Source organism: Cottoperca gobio, chromosome 4 (assembly GCF_900634415.1).
Source record: "Cottoperca gobio chromosome 4, fCotGob3.1, whole genome shotgun sequence".
Lineage (NCBI taxonomy): Eukaryota > Metazoa > Chordata > Actinopteri > Perciformes > Bovichtidae > Cottoperca > Cottoperca gobio.
The window spans coordinates 26,846,629-26,869,128 of NC_041358.1; the positions used below are offsets into that span (position 1 = coordinate 26,846,629).

At 44.0% G+C, this 22,500-nt stretch overlaps 2 protein-coding genes across 2 annotated transcripts in view; both read right to left on the reverse strand.

Annotated features, from left to right (window-relative positions):
* The window catches only part of sin3b (SIN3 transcription regulator family member B), a 17,628-nt gene extending 542 nt beyond the window's left edge, over positions 1-17,086 (reverse strand). Inside the window, exons 1-20 of the mRNA XM_029428866.1 lie at positions 16,601-17,086; positions 15,411-15,517; positions 14,563-14,716; positions 12,965-13,330; positions 12,592-12,747; positions 11,812-11,940; positions 11,527-11,616; positions 11,267-11,385; positions 10,413-10,626; positions 9,945-10,061; positions 8,074-8,312; positions 7,070-7,253; positions 6,183-6,648; positions 5,600-6,094; positions 2,821-2,990; positions 2,565-2,738; positions 1,749-1,841; positions 1,582-1,673; positions 998-1,196; positions 1-769 (exon numbers count right to left, since the gene is read on the reverse strand). The exon at positions 1-769 is cut by the window's left edge and continues 542 nt beyond it. Coding sequence (XP_029284726.1) covers positions 533-769; positions 998-1,196; positions 1,582-1,673; positions 1,749-1,841; positions 2,565-2,738; positions 2,821-2,990; positions 5,600-6,094; positions 6,183-6,648; positions 7,070-7,253; positions 8,074-8,312; positions 9,945-10,061; positions 10,413-10,626; positions 11,267-11,385; positions 11,527-11,616; positions 11,812-11,940; positions 12,592-12,747; positions 12,965-13,330; positions 14,563-14,716; positions 15,411-15,517; positions 16,601-16,711 — 3,912 coding nt within the window. The 5' untranslated portion in view covers positions 16,712-17,086 and the 3' untranslated portion in view covers positions 1-532. The remainder of the gene's footprint in view (positions 770-997; positions 1,197-1,581; positions 1,674-1,748; positions 1,842-2,564; positions 2,739-2,820; positions 2,991-5,599; positions 6,095-6,182; positions 6,649-7,069; positions 7,254-8,073; positions 8,313-9,944; positions 10,062-10,412; positions 10,627-11,266; positions 11,386-11,526; positions 11,617-11,811; positions 11,941-12,591; positions 12,748-12,964; positions 13,331-14,562; positions 14,717-15,410; positions 15,518-16,600) is intronic.
* Positions 17,087-17,467: 381 nt separating this feature from the next.
* haus5 (HAUS augmin-like complex, subunit 5) overlaps positions 17,468-22,500 on the reverse strand; it is a 7,789-nt gene continuing 2,756 nt past the window's right edge. Inside the window, exons 9-20 of the mRNA XM_029429807.1 lie at positions 21,916-22,007; positions 21,776-21,830; positions 21,558-21,685; positions 21,407-21,485; positions 21,149-21,303; positions 20,755-20,917; positions 20,439-20,519; positions 20,136-20,281; positions 19,715-19,811; positions 18,486-18,624; positions 18,215-18,347; positions 17,468-17,742 (exon numbers count right to left, since the gene is read on the reverse strand). Of these exons, the coding sequence (XP_029285667.1) occupies positions 17,640-17,742; positions 18,215-18,347; positions 18,486-18,624; positions 19,715-19,811; positions 20,136-20,281; positions 20,439-20,519; positions 20,755-20,917; positions 21,149-21,303; positions 21,407-21,485; positions 21,558-21,685; positions 21,776-21,830; positions 21,916-22,007 (1,371 nt within the window). The 3' untranslated portion in view covers positions 17,468-17,639. The remainder of the gene's footprint in view (positions 17,743-18,214; positions 18,348-18,485; positions 18,625-19,714; positions 19,812-20,135; positions 20,282-20,438; positions 20,520-20,754; positions 20,918-21,148; positions 21,304-21,406; positions 21,486-21,557; positions 21,686-21,775; positions 21,831-21,915; positions 22,008-22,500) is intronic.

Here is a 22,500-nt window from a genome sequence, read left to right on the forward strand (position 1 = left end):
AGGCTCTCTGGCTTTAGAAGCTAAAAACTACACTTAAAAAAAAAAGAGAAAGAAACAGACATTCACATTTCTGAAACAAATTTCATGATTTCATAACTTCTCGCCTGATCAACCGTCTCCGTGTCCATCAACGTTTAGTGCCACCAGAGAAGCGAGGAAGAAGATGACGATGATGATGATGATGATGATCTCCGTTTGTGCCGACTCGTCCCGTCAAACCAGGGCCGAGTTCACTCTCGTTGATTACTTCACTGTCTGTGTTGGTCCCGTTTGTCCTCCACGCCGTCGCTCCTCTCACGCCGCACTCATTCACTGACTCACTGTCCACCGCGGGAAACAGTCCAGAGTCTGCGCTGCTTCTTCATCCATCAGTGAGAGTGAACGAGTGCTGTGGAGGAAGGTGGAGAAGTGGGACTGCAGCTGTCCGTGTTTAGTGTATGAATGTCCTGTACGTCCATGCATTTACCTGTGTGTGTGTGTGTGTGTGTATGTGTGTGTGTGTGTGTGTGTGTGTGTGTGTGTGTGTCCATCTCTACGGGGAGGCTGGGGCTTTGCTACCGCTGTAATGAACGTGGTATCTGTTCACAGCTTGCCCCTTCACCTTAGTGGACAGGCAGGTGGTCTTGCAGGGGATCATGTCCTCCGCCTCCTCGCCCAGGAGCCAGTTCTGCACCGAGCGGTCGGCCGACGCCGTCACGTGGTCGGCCAGCCAGCCCTGGTGCCACTTGTCGAAGCGGTCGTGCTGGCTCGCTGCCACTCTGTGCTGCGACTGCGGAGGAAGAGGAGAAACTGTCAAGCAGCAGATGTAATCTCAGAGGAATCTTTCAGGCCGATATAGCAGAACATTTACGTTTCACGATATTCAATCAAACGGTATTTATACAGCTAATATCACAAATGACACGTTTCCCTCAGGGAGTGAAAAGAATGGTTAGTTGCAGCTTTGTGTAAAAGCAGGAAGCCCGACAGGGACACCGCTGCTGACGTCGCCTCGTACCTTCCTGGACTTGACCAGCGCTCCTCTGCGGTACATGTAGTCCTCAGAGTTCATGACGAACACCATCTTGTGAGTGTTGAGTTTAAATCGACAGTCCAGACTCCCGGCGTTCTCCACGCCCAGCTGGCGGTGCCACTCTCTCCTGCAGCGCATCGCCTCCACCTGCCGCACCTGCCAGCGCCGGAAACGACGCAGGTTCCTGCAGGAAGTCACATTCATTAGATCGGATTAAAGATATCTGCACGACATACTTTGAGGACACGTGAAAGAGTCAGAATGATGTCTGAATGTCTTATTTAGAGCAGTGAGAATAAACCTCGGTGTGTTCCTGTTCTTTACTCCTGAGTGAGTGTTTGGTACGCGTCATATAAACTACTAGATGCTTACATTTCCCTCAGGATCAATAAAGTCTACAACTATCATCCATCTCTGTGTAGTGCACACCTGGCGCAGAGTAAAAGGAACGACAACTCTTCACTTTAGTCACTTTAGGGTGTTGAAGAACAAAGATCTGCTGCAGGTGCATGACCCGAGTGATCACACGCTGGCTGTATTGTGTACAAGTACTCTGTAAAGTGTCGTACCTGGGCAGGAACACGGGTTTGAAGAAGTATCCCTCCTGAGAACACAGGCTGGACTCTGTTCCTACAAACTGCTCCATGTAGCTCGACAGGCACTGAAGGAGAACACGCAGATTAATACATGTGCAGCTGTTTATTCCAAAAGTGTGTGTTTGTAAATGTGTGTGTACCTGCACGTCTAACGGGTCGTCAGCCTGGGCCTCCTCGGTGTCCAGCAGCTCGATGGTCATGGTCACGTGACCCGTGTTTTGGAGAAACATGAGCTGACGACACAGAGAAACATCGGTGAACATTTAAACAGCTGATTATTATTTATTACACGACAGAGTTCTGTCATCATGTGTTTATTATAGAGGTATTCCAGCAACTGCACTCTGATGCATTGTGTTTTAGAACTTAACTAATTAAATATGTGTTACTGAAAGGCTCGTTAAACTGGATCATCTCCGGACGGACGCTGGAACAAAACACTTCCAAACCTCCTCCATGAGAATCGCTCCCTCTGCACCTTTACGTAAGTCTTCATCTGTTCTTTATTGCATCTTTTTATAGTTGCTGCCTTTATGTTTTATTATAAACCTAAAGCACTTTGAATGAAACATTTCTTTATAGATGATAATTATTAAAAGGGAACGTTAATGTAGATTTAAGGATTTTTTATTCATTATTTTTGTGACCTTTTTTATGACAAAAATATTTATTTATATTATATTTATTTATATATTTGTTTTATTTTTATGAAATACTATATTTATAAAAAAATTAATGTGACTTTATTGGCAGATTTTAATGGCATAATATATTATACATTTGTTTATGAGCATATTTTTCATGACCTTTCTGTCTAAGATTAATATAAACTATATTTATAATTAAATATTATATTATTAATATAATAATAATAATATTATTTATAATGAAACATTACATCATGCCGTCAGCCGTCACGCAGGCAGCGTCAGCAAAACAAACCAGCCTGTGCTCACCTTGAAGCAGTTCTCCTCGGCCATGACGCGCTCAGCTTTCCACTGGTAGCTGGTCTCCCAGGCGGCTCTGACACACTGCGAGGACAGGTTCCCCCCCGCGGCCCCCCTCTTCCTCTCAGCCAGGTACACGTCGACCACCTGCAGACACACCTCGTCGCTCACCATGTGCTGCAGCTGAAGTCAGAGGAAGGTGGGGATTAGAACGCGCGTCGTGTCTTCGCCGTCTGACAACGAGTCCACCGTGAACTTTGCTCACCTGCCGAATGATGTTGTGGATGACCTTGTCGATGGTGAAGCCGATATAAGCGTGGATGGTGAACATCTCTCTCAGCGTGTCTTCGTACTGCGTGGAGTCCAGGTTTCCATCCAGCAGGCTGCGCACCATATCCAGGAAGGCTGGGTAGTACTCCTCTAACTCCACCTCGCCTGTGGGACGAAGCATTTCTATTATTCATATTCTGCCGCTTGTTTATTTGGTATTTCTGATCCTGTTTGGTCGGCTGGTTGTTTTAAATGTCAGCTGTGTGGATCTGTTGTGAAGGCTAATAAAGTTACAATTCACTTTTAAACACAAAAGAAGAAACATTCAAACTGTTGCCTGATGTGTGTTCATGCTCGGTGGTCATTACAGCGTAGTAAGTATTAAACCGCCTGTACAGATAAAACACCATCTTGTGTTTACAGTGCAGCGCTCTCTGCTGTTTTATAGTTCTCAGACTGTTCTCAGACTGTTCAGACTGTTCACAGACTGTTCTCAGACTGTTCTCAGACTGTTCTCAGACTGTTCACAGACTGTTCACAGACTGTTCACAGACTGTTCACAGACTGTTCAGACTGTTCACAGACTGTTCACAGACTGTTCACAGACTATTCACAGACTGGTCACAGACTGTTCTCAGACTGTTCACAGACTGTTCACAGACTGTTCACAGACTGTTCTCAGACTGTTCTCAGACTGGTCTCAGACTGGTCTCAGACTGGTCTCAGACTGGTCTCAGACTGTTCTCAGACTGTTCACAGACTGTTCACAGACTGTTCACAGACTGTTCTCAGACTGTTCTCAGACTGTTCACAGACTGTTCACAGACTGTTCACAGACTGTTCACAGACTGTCACAGACTGTTCACAGACTGTTTCTACAGACTGGTCTCAGACTGTTCACAGACTGTTCACAGACTGTTCTCAGACTGTTCACAGACTGTTCACAGACTGTTCTCAGACTTTCACAGACTGTTCTCAGACTGTTCTCAGACTGTTCACAGACTGTCTCAGACTGGTCCTCAGACTGTTCACAGACTGTTCACAGACTGTTCTCAGACTGTTCTCAGACTGTTCTCAGACTGTTCACAGACTGTTCTCAGACTGTTCACAGACTGTCCTCAGACTGTCCTCAGACTGTTCTCAGACTGTTCATCAGACTGTTCTCAGACTGTTCACAGACTGTTCACAGACTGTTCACAGACTGTTCTCAGACTGTTCACAGACTGTTCTCAGACTGTTCATCAGACTGTTCACAGACTGTTCACAGACTGTTCACAGACTGTCACAGACTGTTCTCAGACTGTTCAGACTGTTCACAGACTGTTCACAGACTGTTCACAGACTGTTCAGACTGTTCTCAGACTGTTCTCAGACTGTTCTCAGACTGTTCTCAGACTGTTCACAGACTGTTCACAGACTGTTCACAGACTGTTCACAGACTGTTTCGCCAGACTGTTCACAGACTGTTCAAGACTGTTCCTCAGACTGTTCACAGACTGTTCACAGACTGTTTCTCAGACTGTTCACAGACTGTTCACAGACTGTTCCAGACTGTTCACAGACTGTTCACAGACTGTTCTCAGACTGTTCATCAGACTGTTCTCAGACTGTTCACAGACTGTTCTCAGACTGGTTCACAGACTGTTCACAGACTGTTCTCAGACTGTTCTCAGACTGTTCACAGACTGTTCTCAGACTGTTCACAGACTGTTTCCAGACTGTTCACAAGACTGTTCTCAGACTGTTCCAGACTGTTCCTCAGACTGTTCTCAGACTGTTCTCAGACTGGTCTCAGACTGTTCTCAGACTGTTCACAGACTGTTCACAGACTGTTCTCAGACTGTTCTCAGACTGTTCACAGACTGTTCACAGACTGTTCTCAGACTGTTCTCAGACTGTTCACAGACTGTTCACAGACTGTTCTCAGACTGGTCTCAGACTGTTCACAGACTGTTCACAGACTGTTCTCAGACTGGTCTCAGACTGTTCTCAGACTGTTCACAGACTGTTCACAGACTGTTCTCAGACTGTTCACAGACTGTTCACAGACTGTTCTCAGACTGTTCTCAGACTGTTCTCAGACTGTTCACAGACTGTTCTCAGACTGTTCTCAGACTGTTCTCAGACTGTTCACAGACTGTTCAGACTGTTCACAGACTGTTCTCAGACTGTTCACAGACTGTTCACAGACTGTTCTCAGACTGTTCTCAGGTGCTTCACATCAGGTAGAGCCAGGTGTATGACAGCTGTTCTACCTGCAGCTCAACAAATGCTCAAAAGTGGATTTGCCTTTAAAACAACATACAAATCACTTCAGGACACCAACAGTGAGTGTTGTGCGACACAGACACACTTCACGCCGCGTATACCCAGCGTCATTAAAACACTGCACTTCTAATTATTTAGTTTCTTTTTTTTACTTTTCACTTAAAATAATGCTGACAAGGCAAAGACACAGATTTGAATTCACTTCCTGATTCAGCGCTCATTGATTAAAAGTAATTAAGTCCCTGATATATATATATATAACGGCTCGTTATGAACTCAAATTAAATACTTTAACTCGTACCACTCTGTATCTTCAGCCGTGCACATAATGCCATAATATTCTACAGATGTTGGTCCCCGAGGTCAGAACAGAACTACGCACAGAGCCGAGTACTGTCTCAAGCATCATAACGGTTTTTAATATTGCATATTAACTGGATGCTGTAGTTTGTGATTATTGTTGTAACACTGTTCATGCTGCCACGTCACGTCTCGTCTGAACTCACTGGGCTGTTTGAGGCGGAGCTCCATGGCGAGGTCACATGCCTTTTCTCTCCTCCCCTCGGCCATCAGCAGCCTCTCCCTGCTCTGCTCGGCTCGGTGCTCCAGCAGCTGCCGCTCTGCCTGTCGGTAAACCCGGAGCAGCCGCGAACACAGCGTCTGGTGCAGCCGCAAGAAGAAATACCAGTTGTTGTTGACGAAGAAAAGGTTGTAGACGCCGTCCATCTCCTTCTGGTGCTCTGCTTCGGGGTCGCGCAGGTCCACCTTCTCCCCGGGTACACCTGAGCCCATCTCCATGGGCGTAGATCCCGGGGTGGAGGAGGCGGTCCCTGCAGGCTGGCTCGTGCTACTGGAGGTGGTGGAGGCCTCGGTGTCTGCAGGTTGGGAAGGGCTGCAGCGCCTCCGCCTGGACTCGCCGTTGAGCTGCTGCTGTGGTTGGGGCTGTGGTTGGGGCTGTGGCTGTGATTGGGCAGGCTGGGGTGGAGGCTGACTACCAGGGGCTGCTGCTGCCGCCACTGCTGCCGCCGCTGCTGCTGCTCCTGCCGCTGCTGCTGCTCCTGCTCGCTGCCTGCTGCTCCTGCTGCCTGCCTGCTGCTCCTGCTGCTGCTCCTGATGCATTATTAGAATTCCCATTTCCTCCTCCTGCGCCTTGTCCTCCTCCTGCGCCTTGTCCTCCTCCTCCAGCTCCTGCAGCTGCAGCTGCTGCTGCTGCTGCTGCTGCTATAGCTCCCAATCCTATTCCTACTCCTCTCTCTCCCCCCTCCTCCGGCTCAACCTCCTCGTCTGTCCAGTCTTCAGTGTCACTGAGCTCGCCGCGGCGGGAGAAGTACAGGTCGGGGACAAAGTGCTGGATGATTCGCTTGATGTGGTCCTTGTCGTCTTTGTGGATGGTGGGCTGACGTTTGACATGGTAGATGATGAGCGAGGCGGCGTCCTCCAGGATCTGTTTGTCCTCGTACGTAAACACCATGTGAGGCTCGCTGGTCGAGGCTGCGCCCGAGCCGTTACGGCTCTGCAGGCCGACTCCGCCCTCTTCTGTGCTCTGCTCCTGACGCTGAGAGACACAGAAACACACAGATGAGTGCAGGCAACTTCAGAAAGACACACCCGGACAAATAAAGAGAGAAATGTATCTTCCTGTATAGAATATAAGGGAAGAATATAAATTCCTTTGCAGCTACGAAGCTTCTCTAACTGCAGCGCTACACGAAGGATGAAAAGAAAACATGCAAGTAAATTACAAAACACACACACACACACACACACACACACACACAACTATATCAACTCTTTCTTACTCGTTCTACACGATTAGGTTTGCAACAGTATGAGAGTTTTAATGACCCAACGACTTATAATAAGCAGAATAATAAACACACACACACACACACACTCTTTAGTGGCTTTCAATATCATTTACACAGGTTATTAAACTGCGTATCTTTTCTTATTAAGAGAGCTCTAGAAGCTTTCACCTCGTCGTAGACGCTCTCGATCTCGTTGAGGAGACTCTTCGACCGCAGCGCCTTCATGTCATTCTGCTTGAAGTTGACTCCTTGGTGGTCGAGGGACTTCAGGTAAGCCTTCTCGTACTGCTCCCTCCAGATCTTATTGAAGCCCTGCTGGGCCTCTCTCCACTCCTCCTCCTTGGCTTTCAACCTGTAGGAGGAAGACACACCTTTAAATGTAGAGACTTCACAAAGACATGTATATAAATATGATGCTTTAACACGTTCAGTGACAGTTTAAAGTGTGAGGGAGAGAACACCGAAGACACAAACAAGCTGGTGGTATGGTTCATACGAGGAGCGTACTCTTACGGGTGATTTGCTGACAGTCACTTAAAGTTAAAGGGGCAGTTCATCCCAAAATCAAAAATACATATTTTTATTAATGTAATTGTTTTGGTTCGAGTGTTGGAGACGTGTAGGAACTATGTTCTTTCTACCAAACTACCCCCAGCATCTGTCTTACAGAGCAGAAAGAAGCGTGCATCTGCTCCTGGACGAGCCTTGTGCTCACTAGTTGGCGGTTGTATTTTGGTAAAAAAAGAAAATATTTCCGACCTGGAACAGCTCACAATAAGTTCAGTGGATCTCGAGTAACAAGGTCAGGAAACATTGCTGTTTTGGGCGCTTTGAGCCCCACAAGCCGAGTGCCGTCTAGTTTAATTATATTAGAGAGAAGGCAGACGTCTCTACAGCCGATATCTCCAACACCAAAACAATCCAGATTAATAAATAACAACATGTGAGAGGAAAAATATGTGATTTGTCCCTTTAAAGCTCTCGGCTGGTAACGTACGTCTAACCTCAAGCAACAATCTTTCCATATTCACAATGTTTATACACAATAACATGAGTGCACTCTGTCATTATGGGTAATTGACCGTAGTTATAATGATTCAACTCAAGACTTCAGCCACAGAGTTTCTCTCGTTAAAGTTTTACAAGTGAAGAAATAAGAAGTCCGCCCTCACCTCTTGAGCACCACAGGCACAGCGGTAGCAGGATTCTTCTTTAGTCCCTCGATGATCTCGGGGGCTTTGTCACCATAGATACGATACACAGCTCGGCGCTGGATGACCTCAGAGGTGCCGCCAAGGCAGTCGTCTAATCTGAACCGGTCCTGGTCCTCCGGGGAAAGACGAGAGAGCTTTTTCTGGACGCTCTCTAGCACCCTGATGGTGGCCAGGTTCGTCTCCAGAACCACATCCAACTATAAAGAGCAGAGTCACAGACACAGAGTCACAGACACAGAGTCACAGACACAGAGTCACAGACACAGAGTCACAGACACAGAGTCACAGACACACAGAGTCACAGACACAGAGTCACAGACACAGAGTCACAGACACAGAGTCACAGAGAAATAAATTTTATTTTAATTCTAAGATGTAAAAAAAAAAAAAAGAATCGAATTTGAACATGCTATGCTGCTACCACACACACACACACCTGAAAAAGTGACAACTCATGTTGTTTAATTTGAAATATGTTCAAAGTGTGTGCATGTAAATTATTATTATTCATCAGAAACTGGTTTGTTTTTTTGCACTGCAGTTTGCAGAGATGCATTTATTGATCAAAATGTTAAAAAATAAACAAACAGTAACCAAGGACTAAAATAATAATAATAATAATAATAATAATAATAATAATAATAATAATAATAATAATAATAATAATAATAATAATAAACTGATTGTGTCCAAACATCCAGGGGGATTTAAATGTTTTATCAGATATAAGTGCAGGGACCGGCAGACCAGAGTGATGAAGTGATGCGAGTTGGTTATAATAAAACTATATTATGTAGAATTAAAAAAAAGAACTTCAGTTTGGGACATTGGTTGTTGAGTCTGGGACAGTGGACAGGACTCGGGACAGTTGACAGGACTCGGGACAGTGGACAGGACTCGGGACAGTGGACAGGACTCGGGACAGTGGACGGGACTCGGGACAGTGGACAGGACTCGGGACAGTGGACAGGACTCGGGACAGTGGACAGGACTCGGGACAGGACTCGGGACAGTGGACGGACTCGGGACAGTGGACAGGACTCGGGCAGTGGACAGGACTCGGGACAGGTGCAGGACACTGAGGGGAAAAGTTGATTTTGTTCCGTGCCATGGACAGTAAAGGGTCTTTAAAGAGCTGGTGTGACCTGGATCACACCAAACACTAATATGTTCCTGTCTGTGGAAGTCTGACAGTCTATGTCTGTAACATGCTTAAAAAACAAATGCAGAACTCAGCATCGTGTTTGAAGAGACTCTGCTAGCGAAGTAAAAAGTGATCCAGTATTTAGCCTGTGCTCCCATTCACTGCTTCTTATTAGTTATTATCCAACTCTCTGAACAACGCGCAACACACATTTGAAAGCATTGCTCCGAGCCAGAGATGAATCACAAACTTTAAACGTTTGCAGGCAGAACAAGCCAGCGAGCACTTTAGCAGTCTGAACCAAACATGCAAAACAATTAAACATTATTCAAGCGTTTAAAACTGATGTGAAAGAAAGCGACGTGATGTAATGTCCCGCAAGCTGCATGTGCTAACATGTGACTCTTCTATGAACTACCATTTGAACTCTAATGTGATCCTGAACTTAAACCTCTCAGATGAGTTTAAAGACTTTTCCAGGACTTTTGACTTCTAATCTTTCACGTTTCACTGTTTTCCAGGACGTGTGGGAACCGTGTCTTCGTGTTGCAGCTTATCATCTTCTCTTTTACGAGAGCCGGGACACAGAAAGATGAAAACATACACGGGAGTAAGTTATGATGTTTGTACAAACCTCCCTGCGCGATGAGAAGTGTAAATATAATCCTTGTTAGGATGTACTCACCTCAAACCTTTCATCCTCGCAGCGATGCAGCTGCTCCTCGTAAGGAGTCTTCTTCGAGCTGACGAAGGTGGAGTCCTCTGACCAAGAGGGAAATGACACCCAGGTGTCGTTCAACACCTACACACACACACACACGTAACATCATCAATGGGGAAACCCTTTCTGTAGGAAGATATTTCACAATGACATACTATTCTAACATTTCATTTACGCTACAAAACACAGCGACGTGTCGGCAGAAAAGAAAACAACCAGCGTGTAAAACGATCGGAAACAATGCACGTTCCAAACTCTTAAAAGTCAAATCTGCTTTGCAAATGTTTTACGAACAAGGAAATCCACTTAACAGACTTCAATGCTGCACAAAAAGCATCTTGCTGAGTAACATTAAAAGTAAACTCCACATGTGCCCTGTAAGCGACGCACTGACCCGCGGACAACTCTTCAGGAGAATGTAAGTGTGCGTACCTCCTTGCATAAGGCAGTGCGTCCGCTGCATTTCGGCTGCTGGTAGGTCTTGGGCAGTGCTCGGTAGCTGGACCCCAGGCGCTTGCAGGAGGCATAATCCACCTCGCGGCCCCCTCCCCCCTCCATGTAGCGATCCGACAGCCCTGACACAGCATGAGAGAGCTCTTTGTCCCCCAGAAATGACTTGAACTGTGTGTACAGTTCAGGAAACTTCCTGCAAGGAGATGGATGAAATTATGAATGGCAGATAAATCGGGAGAAGAACAGCTGATCACAAACCGCACGTTACCCGTCAGAATAATGCTGCAAATGAGAAGTCAAATAAATCTGCATAATGTCGTTACTTTTGTTTATTTGGGCTCCGTTATGATAATAATGAATAAGATGATAAAGCTGTGTGTGTGACAGTTAAAGGGTTTTCTATTTGAATAGTTGTAACAATGAATTAAAAAGAAAATGTACCAAAACAAAGAGATGATGTTGTTGCTTTAATATACTTTATTTTGACCAACACGACTGATAATTATGATACGTTTCTGTTTTGTATATCTGCTTCTGATTTGTTGTTCTTTATTATAATTGATGTAAGTTTAGTTTCTCTGCTACTCTGGATTAGAGTAAAGCTTTGTTTAATAAGAGCGGGCTCAGTAAGAAGTATTTAGTATTATTTAACCACTTTCATAACTTTAAAGGTCAACTTGTTGTATTGTGAATATGTGATGGAAGAATGATATGTATTGATCACATTAGTACCATTTACCTTTAAAGTATCTAATGGTCAAATATCAACAGCGACAACACTGAACACACTCCGTCTGTATCAGTTCACACATTCGCTCGTTCCTCACACTCACCCCAGGAAAGGAGTGACGAGCTGTAGCAGCTCCGCTCCAGAAACTACTTCCTGGTTGAACAAGGCGATGCAGCGCAGGAAGTTCTCGTACACCTCCTGGCTTTTAAACAGGCGACGAACCTGAATGATGAGGGTCGACAGGGAAGTCAGACGAATTAATAAATAAGACTTTTAAAATACAGAAATAAAGAAATTTGGCAGTGAGTCAAAAGTACGAAGGAAGGAAATGCAACATCACTGCCGTGGAAACTGAAGCCTCACCTTATCAAAGAAGGAGAATTCTCTTAAGACTCCATGTTTGCCAACAGAAGCAAAGGACTGATCTTTGGTACAGGAATACTTCATTTTTTTCTAAATAAAAAAAAAGAAAATAAATAATGGCTTAACGATCTTTATATTTAAAGAAGTTATTAAAGTTATTGTAGCTGAAGCTTTTTGAATTGTTGCTTTAGGAACAAAAAGAGTGGAACCTTTTTCTTTCTTCAAGGACATGCGTACGTTCATTGGTGCATTGCCTGAGGAGGTTATTCTAAATGGAGAGTTTACCTTGAGCAGTGGGGACATGTGCTGCAGTAGGATGGGCCGGGGACGCTTCTTGTTCTGTTTGGTTATCGTGTCGTCATCGTCCGGCCTCTTGAGCTGCTCTTTGCCTCCCGTGAGGGAGCTCCCTGTGAACTGCAGAAGATGAAGCACACGGGAAAAGTGTCACAAAGTGTCACAAAACTGCCACAAATGCCCATCGGAAATCCCCACGCTGACATTGTAGCTTTGTAACTGCAGCGATTATTGTTTTTCTATAATTAGAATTTGTTACCGGTTCCAAGATAACTTAAGAGTTCCTCGTGGTGCAGCATGTAGGTGTTTGTATGGTGCTACGTTATGTTACAGTGTTTGTTACTGTTTATGTCTCACGATGGATCCGGAGAGAAAGCTTCAATAAACCCGTTAAGATAAAACCACTTGTGTCTTCGTGCTTCGAGGGAGTTACAAGCTTGTTTTGTGAGACAGACGGTCCCGTAATGTACTTTCATAGAAGACTTTTTCTTTTTTTGTGCAAATATTCACATTTGAGGAGCAAAGTTTTGCCGTTGTTGCTTAAAATATGACTTAAAACTTGATGAATTAATTATCAAAAGAGTTCCAATGAATGTTTCGTTGATGGCCTCATCGCTTCGCTTCAAACTACTGCGTCCAAAGAATGTTGAGTAAACTTATTTTACACTACATAATAACATACACTAAATAAATGTTTTTGTGGCGAGACCGGCGTTTAAGTGCTCTCAACCTTTTAAATGTTAGATTATTTATCTCTGCTGCTTGACTAACCAACGATCTCTTGGCATCGGGTAAGAATTGCCCAAACTCCGCCAGCAGATCTTCTTGCCCCTTGAAAAGACTGGCAACTTTAGAAAAAACTTCATCTTCTGTCATCCCACTGCTGCCTCGGCTGCCCCGACTCTCCTTCACCTCCAGCTGCTCCTTCTGGGGGGTGGTGCAGGTAAAAAAATGCTGATGAGAGGTGAGGAATCAAACTTAATGGTAGTCAATCATAAACTCGGGGCAAAGAACACACAATGACAAAAACACTGAAACTACGTAAGAAGTAAGATTATCACTAGAACAGTCAAAAGGATAAACTACAACTCAGTAAACGTTTAATATTTGATATCATATTCTGCACATTGAATGTCCACGCTACCTGATACGTGTGAAGAATCTCCAGGAAGGCTCTGTAGATCTCCGGGTGATCCAGGAAGCGGTTTTTAATCTTGTTTACGTAGCTGATGGCACTGTCGAACTCTACGGGGCTCGTCTCCGAGGCAGGCGGGGATACAGACGAGGTGGTCGCCTGATTCTGGCTTTCTCTGCTCGCCAGAGGCAGAGAGAGCCTGCTGGGGGGCTCCGGGGGTCCCGCGGGGGTCGAGGAGGATAGGGACTCTGATGGGGCCGTCTTGACTTCGCTGGTCTGAGCAGGTCCAGCGTCGACGCTAGTGGCAGAGGCACTACCTGAGGGGGCGGTCACTGCGGAGGTGGAGACACTCTTCCCCTGCTGGCCTGGGGAGACCTGGAGAGATGAAGGAGGGACACGTTGAGGTAGGGCTGTCCGATATAATAAAATATTAATAATAAACATGATAATATAGTGTAAATAATCCAGCGTCTCTTAAATCATTTCTTTCTTTTTGTATGTTTTTGCACACCTCCCTCGTTCACTTCTCCTACATAATAAACTCAAACGGATTCTAATTCTTTGAGGTGGAACAGGAAGTACATTAAGAAAAACTACAACTCTCTGTCACCAGAGTAGTTTTATGAACGGTTCCTTGTGGCATCTTTACCATGTGGCGCATTGCTCTGTGGGATTGGGAGCAGAAAGTCGTGGACGCTACTTTTCTCATTGCATCGTGTGAATTCTTTAGGACACGCAGATAAAATGGCCGACAGTAAATATTGTGCAATGAACCGTGTAGTACACATGGAGGGATTTTGGAAACGTGAACTTATAATTAAGAAGCTTCCCGTTACACAGAACATTTTCTTTTTGACAAAATACTTCTTGTGAAATGTTGAGTCGACTTTTCTTAAGTAGCTTCACACTTCACGACTACACACGACCCAAAGCAAATTCAGCGAGTCGCTCATTTTTAATAAAACATGGCCGCCAATAATGGTTTTGATGCAACTCTTCATTAATACTCTGCATGTGTGTGTGTGTGTGTGTGTGTGTGTGTGTGTGTGTGTGTGTGACAGACTCCTCTGCTGGTCCTCAGATTACAAAAACTAATTCTTAGTTGTTGTCCAAACAGGGAAATCTCTCACAAAAGTAAATAATAATAATTTGCATTTGGTTCTTGACATAACAACAAGTTGTGTTTTGCAGAGAATTTGTTTTAGGCAGCAGAGTTATATTAAAATCCATCAAGCGGTCTAAGAGCGAGCCAGTTCCATTATAAACTCAGAGCCAGTTTATACCTCACTGAAACTGATGCCGTCTAATACAACAGCCCTGTAATAAATCCTCCATGAAGCAATGTTCATGCTTTGATTCAACTTTATGATAAGCGAGTCTAAGTGTGCAGCTCAGCGCGGCATCTTTAGGATCTTTTGAAACCTTTCGATCTTGACAAGTTCAAATAAAGCGCCCAATTGAAATTCGGTGCAGAAAGAATGTAAAGGTTACGTCTCAGCGCGCCAAGCGTTTGTAAAGACGCACCTGCTGAAACTTTCACAGCTTTGGAAGATGAATAAAGCACCAGTTCTGAGAATCTGTCAACGTCGGTGGGTAGAGCGTCTCACCTGTGTGGAGAACGGAGATTGAAGGAAAGCCACTCCATTCTTGGGGACTTCTATCCGATACCCCGGGGGCAGGAAGGCATTGAAGCCCAAGACTAGGTCCGGGTGTCCGTGGAAGAGCTGCGACACGCGGTTTATCACCCCCGGTGTGTCGATGCTATTCAAGGGAACAGGCAGAAAGAGCACAGAGGCAAAACAAAAATGAGCTTCTGTCCCATGTGCTGCATTAAGACAACTCCTCATGTGATGCATTACAGAACTTCAGCTGTGACTTTGAGGATCGTAATACTTGTTTTATTAACGGTTAAACACTTACTAACTTTAAACATCTGGAATAATATGGACTTAAATCAAATAATCACTCATATCTTATTAACATCTTAACACTGCACTGTAACCTTTATCCACTTGTCTTATTCGCTTTGAGCTTGATTTTATTTTCTATTCTCTTTTTAATTACGGTTTAATTGGATTTAAATGTCCTTTTCTAATGTGCTTCTTTTGTACTTCGTATTGATGTTTTATGTAAAGCACTTTGAATTGCCTCGTTGCTGAAATGTGCTTTGTAAATAAACGTGCTTAATCAAAAAGAATGTTGCAGCTCAGTTTAAAAAGAAACCAATAGTAATGTCTGTCATCCTACAATTTAATTTAAGAGAATACAAACTGCTGGATAACTAGAGTGAGATGATCAGCAATTTCTTACTATTGGTAAATGCCTTAAAATGTGTCGTCGATATACAACGTAATCAAAATCTACACACAAGCTCATTCAGCGTCTCAAGAGACTGAATGAGTGGAATATGAACGAGTAAATCTCATTTAGTAAGAAACTTTGTTTGCATACATACCTCTGTGATTTGAACTCTTTCATGATGTCGAGAAACTTGTTGTATATGCCGGGATCATTTGCAAAACGAATTTTGACTTGGTCCAGATATGACAAGGCATCTTCAACCTAAACACAGAAGGAAAAGGGGGGGGGGGGGAAATCAGTAATGCAGCACAAAGTACAATCAGTCAGAGCTGTGCAGAAGCTGCTTCACCAACATCCTGTTACAGGGATGTCAATCCAGCTCTGTGACATGTTTCACAGGACAATGGCTTGTCTTCATTGTGTCTCTTTAACTACTAAAACTGCACTACACATTTGCATTCCTCAATACTATATGTGGACATTTTTTATCATATGAAGTTACATACATAGGGACTGTTGGATTTTTCTCAGCTGAAGTGCTATATCAACAAATGCACTAGTTAGCTGTACAAGTAACCGCTAAATAAATAAATAAATGGGCGAATACAAGAAACACCAGGCTGCTTTTGTTCACTGGACCTCAGCTTTCGTTATTCACAACATCCAAGCTAGCTTAGGTTACGATCCGATGTGTTTTTCTGTCCAACACAAAGCGTTGTTGTGACAAACCTCTGAAGAGGGTTGTTTATTCAAGCTAACGTTAGCCAGTCGATAATAACTCCACGAACACTTCCAACACCTCCCCACAGACACATCCACACGATCCGTGTGGTCACAGCGGGTCTCTGCTCAACACTATCGTGCTGGCAAAAACATCACGATAATATGCAACTACTGCGATAACAAAGAAATGTGTAATGAAGCTGCTAATCAGCTGAAATAGCCGTTGTTGGCTAGCCTGGCTGACGTCCTCCACTTTGTTCAGGGTGGCTGAAAAAACCCCGAACAAGGAGGAACTTCCCACAACCGAGGTTTGAGTTAACGTCGGCTCACACTGGCTCTTATTGACATCGTAAATACGAAACTAGCGTTAACTGTGCCACTCCACTGTCACTCAGACATTCATTAATGAAACACAGCTTCCACGTCGAAGCTGAAACCCTATGTGCTCGGCTGTTTAGCAATGAATTACTTTTAATAGGCCAGCGAGCTAACGACCGTTAGCCAGCCGTTGCTTTCACTACTCGCGACGTTACAGCAGAAAACCCTCAAATCCAAATGATCCGACGAACAAAATGGTTCTGACTCTGAGGGACTTTTCCCTTGTCGTGCTCGTTGTCTTACCTTCAGCTTCTGGAAGTGCTGCTGCTGCACTTGCTTTTGTGTTATAACGTAAGGCTTGTCTTGAATTTGGTTTATTTGCTTCGCGGTGCTGTGCGCCTGAATCTTCGCCATTATCCCGGCGACAGGAGGAGGCTTCGGAGAGCCACTACCACAACTTGAGAGGGAAGCTTTTCGGTGTTACCTCCAGTTGTTGGCTAGCCGACAAACCTTCCCCTCGGTCGGGAAGCCAGCCTGCCAGCAAGCAAACCCTACTTTGCCTAGCTGGACAGTCTCGGCACAGCGCAAAGAAAAGGACGGACAATCCAGCGGAGTGGAGGGTGATGACAGACAAGCTGCTACTCGCTGCGACTTTGATTAAACATCACCATCGAAGGAAACAAGCCGAGGCAAGAAGCGTCGGGAAATAAGCTAAGGGACAATGGTTGCCGTTTATCGTATTTAAAATAACTATCGCCTGTCTCTTTAAATTCGGCGGCAGCGGTCTGTCTTGGCGTCCGGAAGCCAGAGTAGGAGTGAAAAATTGAAAAAAAGAGGAGTGAAAAATCGAACCGCGCATGCGCAGCGATGGGCGGAGCTGAGTTGTCCAGATTGCTCCACTCCCCCTTCACTGCTACAAAGGAACAATGTTACTCCGTGCAAAACGATAGCTACATACTTCTATACTGTACCAGCACAACTACAAGATCAACGACAGACAGGGCAGACTGTGAGACAGACCGGCTCTGGGCTAATGATAGATATCTGCAGTTCATGGAGTGGGCATGTGAGCAGCACAGATCCAGCTCGTTCAATACGAGAGCTAGAGGCTGTTTTCAACAACTTTATTGTATTTTTAAATGCATTTCAAAGAAGACAGGAGCAAATAAATGGATTTAAAATGATTTATTAGTGACAAGGTAAAACATCAAGAGTAGCAATGAGCATGAAAAACATAGAAAGAAGAAGTGTGCATTGTTCTAACTACTGTAGCGTGGTCATTTTGCCACTGAAAGGTGCAGTTAGGGATCTCATTTATATTTTAAACCTATGAGGTTTTCCCTTAAGACGCTTTGGCAGCAAGTTTCCACCTTTGTAGCCACTGTTGAAAAGTCAGTCCTGCTTTATGGACCTCAGGCAGGACGTGCTGGGCTGGCTGATCCCACCTAAATGTATGAACACACACAAAACAGAGAAAGTTAACCAGCGAACGAGACTCTTGACTAAAAGGTATTAATCCCAAATTACACAAATGCATTCATTGGAAAAAGTCTATATGCAATCAAAGCAACAGAGTTTACTATTAATGAACAATGAAGAGAAACAACCAGGGTCTTGCTCTCACAGCCACAACTTAAATCAAACATACATTTTACTCCGTTAAGGGCTCTAATCACAACGTTTAATTAGAGTATTTTAATGTTGAAATATCTCATTATCACACATAATTGAAAAATCCCACAACACTGGATACACTGGTTGGATAGCAGACTTTGCTTGTGCTGCTTGTAGAACCCAGAACTCAGCAATGAAGCTCATTGTTAGATTTCTCCTTTACAGACTTTCTGTAAGGGAACTACACACTATTAAAATGCTAAATGTGGTGCATCCATTGTTTACTTTGGAAATATGCCTCACCAGTATGAGATGGCAGTTTTGACTTGGACTCCATAAGAAAGGCCGTGGGCGCTACGTTGTGTGAGGCCTCTGACTCTCGGGACGAGACACTCCAGAAGCTTCTGATCCTCCTCCACGACTCTGGACAGCAGAGCTAAGAGGCATAGAGAAGACAAACAGTTTCTTAAATGTATAATCATACAATGTGTGTACGAACAGCCACATTCAGCACTTCTTACGGTGTACTTTAGTCATGTTAAAAGCTTCCCACTTGATGAGTTCCCCTGGTTACCTTTTTGATCAGGCGCATGCAGCGACTTTGCTTCCTTCTGTACTTTCTGTAAAGTAGTAGAGTGAAGTTGCAGTAACTGACGGAGAAAACGCAACTCAAGCTGCTGGGCGCGCGCCTGGGAAAACATTTCTTCTGGAGCCTGAAGTGTAAGAAGGAGACAATGTAGTTTGTGTCAGAGATAGGATGCAAAGAAGAAGAAATGCATCCGACAGTATATAAAACCAGAAACATAAACAATCAGTGTTTGTAAGACCAGCAGATTTATTTTAATTGTATTAAAGATAATTGTATTTGGAGCTTTTATTGATAGAACAACATGAGGGGAGGATGCAGCAAAGAGCCAAAAGTCAGATTCGAACCCCCGGCTGCTGCAGCGAGGAGCCTTTGCATATAGTTCGCCCGCGCTACTAGGGGAGCTAGCATAGCGCTCAAGACTATATAGATTTAATTACAAAGATAATTCACAACAGTCTATAAAGTACAGGACTGTTGTGCTTCTGAGCCGTAAAACTGATTTTCATGGATAATATATTTTATCAGCTTCCTAATCAAAACCACTCGTCGCCTTTAAAGGAGCAGCGGGGATCTGCTGCTAGCACGACTAACAGTAAAGCATCGAGTGTCCAGGCAGACTTCAAAGTTACGAATCAATCGTCTGACACTTTAACAACAAGTTTATGGGCTTTTTTAGAATGTATGAAATGCATATTAATAATCTATTTCATTATATTTATCGTATTTCTTTACCACTTAAAGTTAGTGGCTGCGTAGAATTCTTTCTGACTCGTGTGATCAAAACATTTCTAATAACGAGCGTTGGAAAGTCCAAAAGTCAACATTTATTGAAAAAAGATGTATGTTTTATATATATATATATATATATATATATATATATATATATATATATATATATATATATATATATATATATATATATATATATATATATATATATCTATATATATATATATATATATATCTCCTCTTTTTTTAGGGTGATGACGTCATACAATATGACAGACTTTCTTTGAAATCCTCAAAAGAAGTTTCAACTGTAAAAGTAAATTACATTCGGTACAGCCCTTATAGTTTAGCTTATTGTTACTGAATTGCCTTTAAAATAGAATCCTTAACCATCAAACTCACTAAACCCGAGTACTTACAAGCATACAGTGCTCCTCTGGGCGAGAAGGTAACAACAAACTGACGCGTTATATGTCCGGACTCACCCTGTACAGTGGGAATGCCAGGCTCTGGCACAAGCTGCTAAAGGTCGGAGACGGCAAGCGATGGATGGACAGCCACGTCGCAGGGACTCTTTGCATTCTGAGACAGCAGAACAAATGTGGAATGACTTCAGGTATCAGGCGAATGGTAAATAAACTGCATTCATATTCACTTTTATAGTATTTCTGGACTTTGCGACCGCTCAAAACGCTTTTTACAACACGTCAGCATTCACCCCTTCACACACACACGCACACACACACACAGAGTCAGGCTACCATGCAAGGTGCTCATCAGGAGTGATAAACAGTTACACACACACACACACACACACGGCCATCGGGATCAATTTTGGGGTTCAGTATCTTGTCAGGACACTTGGACATGTTGACTGCAGGGGTCGTGGAAGCGACTTGTTCTTACCCTTCAACGGTCCTACGGTCCAGAGCAGGAAGTGAAACCGTTCCCAACTGTCGGACCTCCTTGGAAATGAAGTTCCTCTGACTGCTGGCTGCGGCGGTGACAACTTCAAACTGTGGCACCAGTTTCCCCCGGACAAATTCCTGTAACTGAAACAAGACAGAGAGAGAAATCCTCAAGAGATGGTCAAAAAACGGTTTTTTTTGTGGAACGGTTTTTTAGCTTAAAGAAGCCGGAAAATTTCTTTCACCACGAAATTAAGCAAATCTTATAAATCATCTCTACTTCACCGTCTCTGTGTCTCACCTCTGTGTGCAGACGGATCAGCTTCGTCTTGGCCGTTGAGTTCCCCTTAATCAGACCTCTGATATGCTCCTGTCTGAGAACCTGGACAGACACATTTACAGAACATGTTTCATGATATATGCTGGAGAAATACTGACACCTCTACGTTTTAATCCATAAAAAGGTTTGTTTATCTACAGAACAGAGACACATAATCCTCTAGACCACATTTTCCTAAATAATTACTAATGTATTTCGACATGTGCATGAAGTACTTGATCCAGGAGTAATACTGGCACAGATCATGAGAGGTCTTCTCCAGGCACTTCACTCTCACCACTAGTTGTCTGAAGTCCAGGATGCTCTGCCACTGGCTGTGGAGGTTCCTCAGAGCCTCCTGTCGGCTTCTGGCGTGCTGGTCCAGTTGGAGACAGCGCTCTCTGATGTGATCTCTGGCTGCCGCCTGCATCACACACTGAAGTTCCACCTCGAGAGCTGACCTGACAGCGACAAAGAGAAAACAAAGTAAATGCTTTGAAATAAGTGTTTCATTCAGCCGAATCTAATTAGACTATTAGCTATTAAAATGTATTGCAAACACATAATAAACTCCTACGACTAAATAATTCAGCGCCTTCATCCTGACGTTTCCGGTCTGAAATCCTGGGATAACAAACTACTTTCACGACTGTGGGATCCTCATCAATAAACTCTACAGTGATTCTGCTCACAGCGCCAAGGTGTCGTTGTGGTGCTCATCTGCAACGCCCGACACTTCCTGCTCAGCCTCCCTCTTGCGCGCCTGCAGCTGGTTTTGGAGCGGCTGGACTCTGGAGCGAGTCTGAGCCAGTTCCACCAAACTCTGCTCCACCTCTTCCCAAGCGTCCTGGAAACGACAACAAATGTGCAAATCCACAAATACAAATGTTTTAAAATCACAAATGTCAGGAAACGCATGAAACGAAAACCTGCACGTTTGTGTTTCGCACCTCCAAGAGACTCTTAACCGACGGCAACTCATCCTCTTCGGCCGACACATCCAGCAGGTGATTGCTTTCATAGCGGAACCTGCAATTATAATGTAAACATTTTTTATAGTCTTATAGGAAGAGAGAACATTAGAATAACGTTGTATTGTACCGTAGAGCCGTCACATCCCGTGTCACATCCAGAGCGGCGAGTTTCTCCTCTAGTTCCTTCTGCTCTCTGGAGGCTAAATGCTCCAATGCTGAGAGGACGTGGTTTGGAGGATAATCATCCAACAGGATCTGATGACATGACAACAAACAACGTGTTAATTCAAAGTGAACATTTACAGAAACTAAATGTTCAGTGAAAATTCATCAAAATAGACCGACCTCCACCGAACTCAGCCAGTACTGGAACACAGCCGTCCTTTGTTCCCGAGTCATACTGAGAGAGAGAAGAAACGTGACAATATTAAGAAAGGTTTTTTTAATATTTGATTTCTCAAATACTGATCCACCGCAGTCCTTACTGTTTGGCTGCAGAGTGCGTCGTTTTCAGTTCACTGTCTTGTAAAGACTGATAGAAGTGGAGCCTGTCGTCACACAGCGCTCTCACTTCACGCTAACGGGGGAAATAAAAAGGAATGGGATGATTTCCCTCAGTCAGCAGCTGATATATTACAGGCATCTTGGTCTACATTAGTCAGATTTAAGTGAATAATCAACTGATACAACGTCTTCTGAAATATGCAGATTTCAAGTGATATTTTTAACAGCTGGCACACAACATCTAATTAGTGTCTCTCCACCAGCTGCACACTACGACATTACTGTCAAGATGTCAGAAGATACAGAACGGAAAGACCAGCTGTAACATATTGTTTCCCACCTAAGATTGAATTGTGTGTGTGAAATAACTCCCTAATGCATGGCTCCATATATGATACTCTATACACTCAGTAGTTTATTCTATAGTGAATAGGATTGGAATTGGACACTGAATGAATCATCATTATTGACAGGTGTGTAGTCGCACAACTGCAGAGCACTGTATTGTGGGGATGTTAGCAGAATGTATTGTACATGCAGGATACACGTTATAAAATATATTTCAC